The 11442-nt window shown below is 49.6% G+C and overlaps 1 protein-coding gene across 3 annotated transcripts; it reads left to right on the forward strand.

Moving 5' to 3' along the window:
- Positions 1-2018: 2018 nt before the first annotated feature.
- RNF183 (ring finger protein 183) lies at positions 2019-9971 on the forward strand. 3 transcript variants are annotated; one of them, XM_041761936.1, is made up of 3 exons: positions 2019-2776; positions 6312-6389; positions 8395-9971. In XM_041761936.1, exons 2-3 carry the CDS (start codon positions 6355-6357, stop codon positions 8987-8989), a joined length of 630 nt encoding a protein of 209 aa, XP_041617870.1. In that variant the 5' UTR covers positions 2019-2776; positions 6312-6354; the 3' UTR covers positions 8990-9971. The 3 variants fall into 3 exon arrangements, with proteins under 3 accessions (XP_041617870.1, XP_041617869.1, XP_041617872.1); XM_041761935.1 differs by lacking the exon at positions 6312-6389 and adding an exon at positions 7514-7714; XM_041761938.1 differs by lacking the exon at positions 6312-6389 and having other exon boundaries at positions 2022-2776.
- Positions 9972-11442: the final 1471 nt, after the last annotated feature.

The following is an 11442-nucleotide window of genomic DNA, read 5'->3' on the forward strand; positions in this document are numbered from 1 at the left end:
CTCTCCAGCCGTCCCTCTGTCTTTAGCTCAGAAAGAGGAGAGTTGCTTCAAGAGATCTCCCTTAGGGACGCAAGTCCACGGCATCGTTTTCACACAATTTTAGAATGATCTAAATCCTGCAATCATTTTGACATTTATTCTTCCGACTAATATATTTTTTTTAAAGATCTTATGTGTTTATTCATGAGAGACAGAGAGAGAGAAGCAGAGGGAGAAGCAGGCTCATGCAGGGAGCCCAGCGTGGGACTCGATCCCGGGTCTCCAGGATCACACCCTGGACCGAAAGTGGCGCTAAACTGCTGAGCCACCCGGGCTGCCCCCCAACTAATATTTCTATATTGAAAATGAAAGGATAAGATTAATAGGGGAACGGTTAAGTAATACATGGCTCATTCAATGAAATAGGATACAACCATTCCAAAACTGAAAAAACTCTTTGTGTACTAGCACAGAATGGGGTACCCTGTTGAGTGAAAAAAGCAAGGTGCACAACACTGTATACCACGTGCACATTTGGGTAAAGAGGAGGAAAAAAAACACACAGACATTTTGCCATAGGAGTTCTGTTCGTGCAGCCGTATAACCTTTTTGAAAAAATACATAAGAAGCTGACGGTACGATATCTTAATTTTCAGGGAAATGAGGTGGCTGGGAGAACATTTTCATTGCAAAATCAAACCATTCACTGAATGTATTACCTATTCTCTTCTTTCTTTCTTTCTTTCTTTCTTTCTTTCTTTCTTTCTTTCTTTCTTTCTTTCTCTTTCTTTCTTTCTTTCTTTCTTTCTTTCTTTCTTTCTTTCTTTCTTTCTTTCTTTCTTTCTTTCTTTTTTTAAAAGATTTTATTTACTCATGAGAGACAGAGAGAGAGAGGCAGAGACACAGGCAGAGGGAGGAGAAGCAGGCTCCATGCAGGGAGCCTGACGTGGGACTTGATCCCTGGACCCCGGGGTCACACCCTGAGCCCAAGGCAGATGCTCAACCGCTGAGCCACCCAGGTGTCCCAAAAGTAAAATCTTTTAAAAAAATAAAATAATTTTAAAACCAGAAAATGACGGGACTAGGGCAATTGATCATACCTCCAAATCCATTTATTTAACTTGTTTATTCTCCAAACCCCATTTAAAAGGTCAGTGAAGGAATAAAAGAAGAGGGTCCTGAGTACAGAGAATGTGAGAGGGAACCGGAGATGGGCTGCGTGGTCACATTTTGGGGAGAGGGTCCAGGCAGTGGCCCAATTTCAGAGCCAGACTTGCACTCTCAGCTATTAAGTGGTTCACATGAGATCCTGGGCAAATAAATCCCTTACTTGCTTTGAGCTTTGGATTCCTTATCCGCGGGAGAGCAGGGAAAAGACCCTAAATTTCAGGATTTCATATTGTGCTAGGCACGGTGCTTCCTGGGATTGCTGGGAGCACTCACTCTTACAGATCAGAAGCACGCAGAAAACTGCCACCATTACTTTTAAAATAATAGTGCTGAGTCCTCCCCCGCCCCCATCAGACTGACAGATATTAAAATAAGTGTCTTTATTTATTTAGAGAAGACACGTGTGCCAGTGGGAGAGGGGCAGAGGTAGAGAGAATCCTATAAGCAGGCTCCACCCAGCGTGCCCTCCAATGCACTCCTGCTGATGCAGGCTCCATCCCACAACCCTGAGATCACCACCTGAGCCAAAATCAAGAGTTGGAGGGGACTCAGCAGTTGAGGGTCTGCCTTCAGCTCAGGGCATGATCCCGGGGTCCTGGGATCGAGTTCCGCATCAGGCTCCGCAGGGAGCCTGCTTCTCCCTCTGCCTGTGTCTCTGCCTCTCTCTTTCTGTGTCTCTCGTGAATAAATAAATAAAACCTTTAAAAAAAAATCAAGAGTTGGATACCCAACTGACTGAGCCACCCAGGTGCCCCTAAAATAAGTGTCTTTAAAAATCAGGGTCTTATTTAAATTCGAGTTTCTCTCATTGTAAACGAGGTTGAGCAATTACGTGAATATTTGGTAACTTGCCTGATCATATGATAACAGTTTTATTAACATTGGCTGCGTGCTACCATGTACCAGCCACTGTGCCGTGATCCCTACAAGTGCTATTTCATTTAATCTGTGGATCAAGATAAAATCATGATGCCAGTTTTCAAGGGAGGGAACCAAAGCTTAGAGAAGTCAATTTGCTCGTCTCCATTACTAGGGAGTAGAGTCTGGATTCTGAGCAAGGACTTGACTCTGACCCCAATGACCCACTTGACTGACCCAGGCTCTTCATGCTTGTGCTTAAAGAACTCTCCCCTGATTGTTTTTCTGTTGGATGATTTGCCTTTTTCGGAATATTTTGCAAGAGCTCTCTATATTTTGGTGGTGGGGGCTCACGGTAGGGAGGGGCTGACTGGGCTGAGGGCAGGAAGTGGCTTCAGAGATGCCCTGCCTTCCATCAGAGTAAGGCTGGCTGTGAGCCTAGGCGGTGCAGTCAGACATGGCAAGAAACCAACCCAATACAGAACCGAGGTCTGCAAGGATGAGGGACTTTGACCCCCTTAGAGAAAAAGCAAGAGTGACTCACAGGAGGAAGAGAAAACCAAAGTTCCCGGGCTGTCCCCCATGAGCATAGACAGTCCAAAGTCATCAGAAGGAAGAGGGAAACAGAGCTGGCCAGGAGCTGCCACAACACCCATGCAAATGAGACCCGCCTACAGCTGCCTGGAAACCAGGCCCAAAAGAAGTGAGAGCGCAGAGCACATGCTGCAGGGCCACCTTGGGGACTGGACGAGGAGACTCTGAGAAGCAGGTGAGGAGCCACAGGGGTCATGGAGGGACGGGTGGGACTCACCGGAGTCCTGAGAGGCACTGCTGTCGGCCAACATGAACACTGGCCTGGGAGGCAGGGCTCCTGGGAGCAGCTTTCCAGCCCAGTCGTTCTCTAGCTGTGAAGCCCTAAGCAAAGCCACTTCACATTCTGAACCCTGGCGTCCCCATCTATAAAATGGGCGCGCATCTATCATGCTGTGTACCAAGCACCTGCTGTGCTTTGCTGGGCTCCTTACAGATATTAACCCTTCCTCACAGCAAGCCTTTAAGGTGGGATTATTTGCCTATTTTTTTCAAAGAAAAATGAAGCTCAGAGAGCATAAACCATTTCTCTAAGACCACATAGCAGATAAAAGTCTGGTTCCAAAGCCCACTTCCAACTCCCTACCCTGCTTCCTTCACAGGGTGGTTTCAAAGAATCAAATGGCTTTGGGGCACCTGACTGGCTCAGTTGGTAAAGCATGTGACTCTTGATCTCGGGGTTGTGCGTTCAAGCCCCACACTGGGCGTGCAGATTACTTAAAAAATAACAACATAAATACATAAATAATTGGGGAAAAACCCCTTCCAAACCAAATGGCCTTATGCAGATGGAAAAATAATTGTAAAAGGCAATCATAAAATGTAGATGTGAGTTGCCTCACTTAGATCCTACCCAGGACCAGGGCCCTTTTTTGTAAACTGTGAGGTCCTATAAAAATGCTAGCTCTTGGGGCACCTGGGAGGCTCAGTCAGTTGAGCCACGGACTCGTGGTTTCAGCTCAGGTCACGATCTTAGGGTCATGTGATCAAGCCCTGCGATGGACTCCGTGCTTAGCGGGGAGTCTGCTTGGGACTCTCTCTTCCTCTCCTTCTGCCCCTCCTCCCTGCTCTCTTTCTTTCTATAATAAATAAATCTTAAAAAAAAAAAAGCTAGTTCCTCATCTCTCTCCTCTTGAGGGTAAAAACTTTGAGGGGATGCTACAAACAGTATTTGGGTGACTTGCTCACAGACCCAGGTGATCCCTTTGGGGTGGTGTCTGGGATGTACTGTTGCTGAGATGGCTTCGGGGGTGAGTGGTGGGAGGGAGGATATATGGCCAGAGTCTCTCCAGCAGACGCTGGACTCTGACTGGCTGCTCCTGAAACAGCAGTGGACGTCCGAGGGGACCCTGGCAGGTAAGGGCCCAGGTGCTGAGGCAAAACAGTGATTATTCCTCCTCTTGAATGGCCTTTTACAGCCTTGGCCATGGAACTTCAGAAAATGTAGGTCTGCTTTTGGGGAAAGGGAGATGTTTAAGGGTAGTAATACGAGTTTACTGTAATATTGTAAAGTTAGAATTTTCAGATAAGAGAATTTAAACCAACCAGCCAAAGCCCACCTATCGTCTATGCCCAGAGATAACCACTGTGGACATTTTGATGTTTGTTTTTCGAGGCATTTTTCCATTGCACACATATACTGGATAATTGAATAATACTATGCTATGCTTTTATTACTGGCTCTTTTTGCTTAATGACATATCACAAACATATTTCCACATTAATAGATATTTTATCACATCATTTATTAAAAAGATTTATTTACTGGAGAGAGAGGGAAAGGGAGGGCCAATGGCAGAGGGAGAGAGAATCTCCAGCAGATTCCACACTGAGCATGGAGCCCTACGTGGGGCTCGATCTTACAACCCTGAGATCATGACCTGAGCCAAAACCAAGAGTCGGGTGCTCAGCTGACCGTGCCACCCGGACACCCCTTATCACATCATTTTAAGGCTGCAGAATGTCTCTTTATGTATCTGGAGCAGAATATCTTTAGTTCATGTTTCACTCTTGAATGAGTATGTACTTTTCCAGACTTGTCCATTAGAGACGTGCGTCTACGAGCGTCCCTACAATCAAGCCTTTGCACAGGTCCTTGGTTATTACCATGGGACAGATTTCCAGTGGGGAAACTGCTGGATCAAGGCTATTATCTTTCAAGGCTTTTGGTAAAGTGCTAAAAGGTCTGCTTCAGACACTCTGGAATTTGGAGCTCCTCAGAACTGAACGCAGAAACCTCTTTCATGACTTCAAAGCCAACCTTGATCCTTCCTCTCTCTCAAATCCATTTGCAGGGATACCGGCAACCACTTCATATATGATCTTTGCCGGGTGCCAGGCTCCACGAGCTTTGCCCTCAGACAGACTACTTTTCCTTTTCAGAAGACCCTGAGGCACAGGTTAAGCAACTCAACTGGGATCCTGCCCTAATAGAAGCAGCGCATCTGGGGGCATGAGCCTCAACATGGCTTCTTGGGAAGTGCGTTTGACTTAATCTCCAGAGATGGTTTTTATTCCATCCCTTTGATCTTCTCTGCCATAGCCTGGTCTAAGTCAAGCACCACCAGCCCAGCCTGAATGATCAAGTCCCTAAAGGTCTTTTGTTTCCACTCTGTTCTTTTTAGTCTGTTCTCTGCTCTGAAGCTGGAATGGTGTTTTGATTTTATTATTATTAAATATTTTATTTTTAAGTAATCTCTACACCCAACATGGGGCCCAAACCCACAACCCAGAGATCAAGAGCCATGCACTCTACTGACTGATCCAGCCAGGCACCCCTGGAAAGGTGTTTTTTTGTTTTTAAAGAATTTATTTATTCATTCATGAGAGACACACAGAGAGAGGCAGAGACACAGGTAGAGGGAGAAGCACACTCTCCATGGGGAGCCCGATGTGGGACAAGATCCCAGGACCCCTGGATCATGCCCTGAGCCAAAGGCAGATGCTCAACCGCTGAGCTACCCAGGTACCCCTAGAATGGTGTTTTTAAAATGGAAAGAAAAAAAAATGGAAAGAAGAGGGCACCTGGGTGGCTCAATCGGTTGAGCATCTGTCTTTGGCTCAGGTCATGATCCCAGGGTCCTGGGACCGAGTCCCACGTTGGGCTCCAGGCTCAGCGTAGACTCTGCTTCTCCCTTTGCCCCTCCCCCTGTGGTGCTTGCACTCTTCTCTCTCTGAAATAAACAAAAAAATTGTTTAAAAAAATTAAAAATACAATGGAAAGAGGATGAGGCCCTGTCCCCCACCCCATACTCACCCCTTGAATTAAATCCAGCTGTGATCCCGGCTTCCAGGGCTGGCCTCTCCCAGGCTGGCTCCTCCCTGAGCCACTTTCCTGCTCCTGCACCTCCCACTACACCTCAGGCTTCTTTCACTTCCTGCATCTGGCAGAGCCTTTTTTTCACCTTGGGGCTTTGGTACATGCTGTTCCCTTGGCCCGGAATGTCCTTCCTCCACGCTGCGTGGCTGGTTCCTTGTCGTCCTGCAGACTCAGCTTTCAGACCACTTGTCTGTTGCAACCTTGCCTGCTGGTTTCCTATGGAGCCCGTTCCCTAAGTCCATGTCCCTCTCTGCCCTTTAGAGCATATGCATTAGATTATATATTTATAGCCCACTGCTCATTAGAGGTCTTTTCCCCTCATTGCACTCTAAATGTCATGAGGTCAAAGCCATGCCTCTCTGGGTCACCATTATTTACCTGGTGCCTCGCACAGCTCCTGACACGCAGTGGGTACTCGACAACTTACTAATTGTGGGATGGATGCATGGTCCACAGAAGAAGGCCTTCGTAGGTAAGGATCCTCAGCAGACTCCCAGCTCAGGCCAGAGGGGTTCCCTCCTCCTTTTGCGTACCTTCCTTTCCTCTTCCCTACGTGAGCAGTGACAGGAGTCTAGGAGAAACCAGGAAGCTGTGGCCATGAGAGCATAAGCAGGTTTTGCATCTGGTTTCAACTCAAGTCAGTTGGTGCCGTATGAGGGGCACGAGTGAGCCTTGGTTCCCCCAAGCCCTGGGATTCCTGAGAGAGAGAGAGAGAGAGAGAGAGAGACTCACGGCGGGGACTCTCCTGAGGGGATGCAGACACTTCCCATGTAGTTCATGACACACCTGAGCAGGCAATACCACTGCCTGGCTGGGGCACCTTGGCTGAGTCACTTCTTGCCTCCCATCTGCAAAATGAGTGGTTAGGATGGAGAAGTGGTTTTTAAACTTTTTTTTTTCCCCTCAGCAGCTCAACTCTTCAACTTAGGTGATCGATAGGAGAAAAGCTAGATATTTCTGGTTGAAATGGGGAAGTGGGGCTGGAGCTCTCCTCCTGCCTGACTCCCCCTTTTAAGGCCCCAAGGGTGGTGAGATGGCCCCCGCTTTGGACTCTCAGACCTCGGAGGGTCACTGCTGGCCAGGCCGATTGTGTTCTAAGAACGGAGATGGCAGCAAGACTTGTGTGGTTGCAGCTCCTTGGGCACATTAGATGATCAGGAAAGGGGGAGGCCTGGCTGGCTCAGTTGGAGGACCATGCGATTCTCGATCTCGGGGTCGTGAGTTCAAGCCCCACGGTGGGTGTAGATGTTACTTAAAAATAAACAAATTTGCTGAGTCTGGGGTGCAGAGGTTTTAGGCTGTGCGGTGGGTGAAGTGCAGGGTAGGCAGCCTCTTTGTGTGAAGAGGAGGCTTTAGCCATTTTAGAAAAGAAATGAGGGCCCAGGAGAGAAGCCCAGAGGTTCCCTTACCATCTTCGCCGTCTAGAAGGAACCTGCCGCCCCTACCTTCCCAGGCCATAGATCCCAGGGCTTGAAGAGACCGCCCACAATCTCGCAGATGTTTGGCTTCCAGGGTTGGTTGTTCGCCATGCCCTGGGGGAACTCTGGTCCCCACTCCCCAGCCCGCCGCCCAGCAGCTCTGTGGCCTTTGCTGCAGGCAGGTGCGCTCAGGAGGCTGCAACCCCGGGCCACCTGGCAGCTGCAGGTGCTGCGTGTGTGCTGCCATGGAGACGGGCCCGGGGTTGGTGGCTGGTGGAGAGGAGGCGGGCTCCCAAAGCTCTGTGGACTCTGGAGAGGGAGAGACGGGAGCCTCGGGTCTGTCGGGCAGCCTGACCACCCCCGTCCCGAGGAAGCCCAGGTGGGTGCCCTGCGGTTTCCGGGGACCAAAGGAGGGAGGAGCAGCCAGAGGGGAGGCCACGTATTGGGACGGTCCAGAAGGGCTGATCTGGGGCCCCGGGCAAGGGAGCCTCGCCAAGCTCCCAGGTCGAGGGGAAAAGCCTTGCCAGGACCCCGTTGGCAGGCCCGTGCATGCCCCGCACAAAGACCGGGCAAGTGGGCTCTGGAGGGTTGGCCCTGTAGCCCCACGGGAGGAGGGAAAGACGGCCTGGCATTTGTCCCCAGACGAGGGACAGACCAGGGAGGTCACAGAGGCCATCTCTGCCCCACAACACAGACCACAGACTGGCTCCCCTCCCTCTCCCTGGAGTCCGAGGAGTCAAGGGCAGTGCCAGGGAGCCTAAGGAGCATTGTTTCCACTTCCCAAGCGGGGGGGCGCGGCCTCCGTCAGTGGCAGCTCATTAATGGCAGGTGCCTCGGGCCTTTGCCCTGATGGGGGGTCGCTGCAGGAGCACCACTCAACTCTACAGCGTAGGAGCTGGGTGATGGGGACCAGGTTGCTCCGTGTTTCGAAACGAGGTTTTTCATCCGTGAAATGTGGGTGACAGTACCTTTTAACAACGCACAGAACCCGTAGCCTAGGACCAGGCACCGGGATGGAGCTCCACGGGTGTCCCTTTGCTCCTTTTCCCTTTCTGCCAGGCCGCCCGTGTCTGACCTGAGGATGGCGGAGCGGCAGGGCCAGGAGCCCGAGTGCCCTGTCTGCTGGAACCCCTTCAACAACACATTTCACACCCCCAAGGTGCTGGACTGTTGTCACTCCTTCTGCGTGGAATGCCTGGCCCACCTCAGCCTGGTGACTCCAGCCCGGCGCCGGCTGCTGTGCCCACTCTGTCGCCAGCCCACCGTGCTGGCCTCTGGGCAGCCCGTCACGGACTTGCCCACGGACACTGCCGTGCTCACCCTGCTTCGCCTGGAGCCCCACCACATCATCCTGGAAGGCCACCAGCTCTGTCTCAAGGACCAGCCCAAGAGCCGCTACTTCCTGCGCCAGCCCCGAGTCTATACACTGGACCTAGGCCCTGAGCCTGGGAGCCAAACTGGGCCCCCCCAGGACATGGGCCCTGCCACCAGGTCTCTGCCCGTTCCCATCCCCAGCCACTACTCTCCGAGGGAGTGTTTCCGCAACCCTCAGTTCCGGATCTTTGCTTACCTGATGGCTGTTATCCTCAGTGTTACTCTGTTGCTCATCTTCTCCATCTTTTGGACCAAGCAATTCCTTTGGGGTGTGGGGTGAGCATTGTTTCTGGACAAAGAACCAAGCTTTTTTTTTTTTTTTTTTTTTTAAATATTTTTTAAAATTCTTTTTAAAGAGGCTCCATGCCCAGTGCAGAGCCCAATGCGCGACCTGAACTCATGACCCTGAGATCAAGATCCAAGCTATTGAGTCATACACTTTTAACCCACTGAGCCACCCAGAAGCCCTGGAACCAAGCCTTTCTTGACTGCAGCTGGAGATGGGGACTGCACGGCCTCACTGGGGGTGGTCTTCCTTTGTAGTATTGTTCATTTCTACAGTTAGTCCACGTGGTTGCTCTGGGAACAGAGATCCCTACTAGGAGAACCTCTGAAAGTTAAAAGGCTGGGAAAGACCTGAAGAGAACTTGGTGTGAGCCATGGGGCCAAAGAAGGGCAGAGAAGCAGATCTGTGATCATAGGGCTATGAAGCAATTTGTGCCAAAGGGCTGGACCATGTATCCAGGGGCCTGACTAGCCCAGAGGGAAAGCTGCATTTCTCAATACAGTTGCTTTGAACTCAGTTCACATTTGAGTTGTTTTTGTTACGTGTTGCTAAAATCTTGGAAGGTGAGCCTCAATTCTGTGAGCAAATGTGTATGCCTTGTCTTTCCGTTTTCTCTTTGATAGTCTTGTCACCAGTCCTAGGGAAAAAAAAAATGGGTGTGCACTCACGAATTCGTGCACTCACTTACTCATTTGACTATCACTTATTTGGCTGACGTTGTCAGAACTAGAGGAAGGTAAGGGTGGGATTACCCATGGGTGACAGAGCCTTTACCAGCAAGGACGGCATGTTCACTCAGCTGCTTCTTGTACAAGACAACCTCTTGTCAGTATGTGGTTTGTGGAGTGTCAAGAGGATAAAAGTTTAAAGGTGAAAAGAAACAAGGGTCAGTGGATCGAAAAAAATCTAGGATTTGGAGAAAAGGTGTTTATTCCTCCTGGCAGGTGCAGAGGCCCCGATTAAGACTGGATGTTGGGTAGTTGACTCCCCTCCTCCAGACAATAGAATTTTGACCTCAAGAGGGAAACTAGAAGCCTTAGCTTCCATCCCAGGCCATGCAAACAGGAGACCCTGGTCTTCATTTTCTGTGACAGAACCAAGGCAAACCAGATGCTTCGGCTGAATACAAGTTGCTCTCTGCAGGGTCTAAAACCCTTTCTGCTTCCAGTTTTTTTTTTTTTTTTTAATTTATTCATGAGACACACACACACACACACACAGAGAGGCAGAGACACAGGCAGAGGGAGAAGCAGGCTCCATGCAGGGAGCCCCATGTGGGACTCGATCCTGAGTCTCCAGGATCACACCCTGGGCTGAAGGCAGCGCTAAACCGCTGAGCCACCCAGGCTGCTCCCCCACCCCCCCAGCTTCCCGTTTTAATATTGCCCAGTGGCCCAGGGCTCTGGAACAGTCTCAAAGTGGTTAAAACATTATCACCATTATGAGAAGATGTTGATTTGTGGAAGTAACTTTCAGAGATCAGAAACTGAGTCAGTTTTATTTGCTCTAAATAAAATTTTCTGCTTAATGGAACTGGCTTCTATAAATTCTTAAGGGATCTTGATGTACAGGATATTCCAAAATAGCCAAGACCTGTATTTCATAGTAAGACTACGCGGTGTTATGCACCAACATGAAGAAAATTCTCCATTACAAAAGTGGGAAGCCACCTACGTGTCCCACCAGGGGACCAACACCTCTCTCTCCAGTTGCGCCATCAAAGGTAATTACACTAATGCTGGGACTCAACCTCTCCCCGCTGACTTCATTTCTTTACATGTCCTTGGCTCCTTAACATCGTGGCAAGTGAATCAGGCAATGATCTCCCCGTGTGCTCTGAGCCACAGGAAAGGGAGAGGAGCTGGGTGAAGCCCGGGAGGGAACACCTGCCTCTGCGCTAGCGCTTACAGCTCAGAGTAAGGAAGCTTCATCCCTATCCACAGATGAAACTGAGGTTCCACAGGTTTAGCTGTCTTGTTCCAGCTCAGCAGCCAGGAAATGGTGTTTAGTAAAATTCTAATTGGGAGTAGCTCTTTGAGTGGCTAATACACCCACCAAACAAGGAAAATATAGAGGTTTGAGTTTTGGGGGGCAGAGAAGGATATATTCAATAGTCATCTTATAATTTCACACTCAGCTATTCTAACCTTGGGGCATGCAGAAGAGCCTGGAAGCATCTTTGATATTCCAATGAAGGGGGTGGGTTCTGTTTCTGGCTTCCACTACTCCCTACGTTAGGGATGCTAAGACCCGCTGCAATACTTAAAGACAGTTCCACACAACAGAACATGGATCCAAGGTGCAAATAGTTCCTGCTGAGTAACCCTACAGGTGCCTTCAGGAGACAGAGGCAGTGACATCCTGTGACTCTGTGGCATGAAGTTAACTAAGATTCATCACAAGGAAGGTATCCCAGATAGAGGGCTAAAAATTAGCTCAGGCTTTGT

This window comes from Vulpes lagopus, chromosome 7, assembly GCF_018345385.1.
Source record: "Vulpes lagopus strain Blue_001 chromosome 7, ASM1834538v1, whole genome shotgun sequence".
NCBI lineage: Eukaryota > Metazoa > Chordata > Mammalia > Carnivora > Canidae > Vulpes > Vulpes lagopus.

What these genes read in the sequence shown, in the direction of transcription:
- RNF183 (XM_041761935.1), top strand. Translation starts at nt 7,581, where the DNA reads ATGGAGACGGGCCCGGGGTTGGTGGCTGGTGGAGAGGAGGCGGGCTCC. An exon ending in CCCGTCCCGAGGAAGCCCAG is followed by an intron (nt 7,715 to 8,394) that starts GTGGGTGCCCTG and finishes CCTTTCTGCCAG; the next exon opens with GCCGCCCGTGTCTGACCTGA.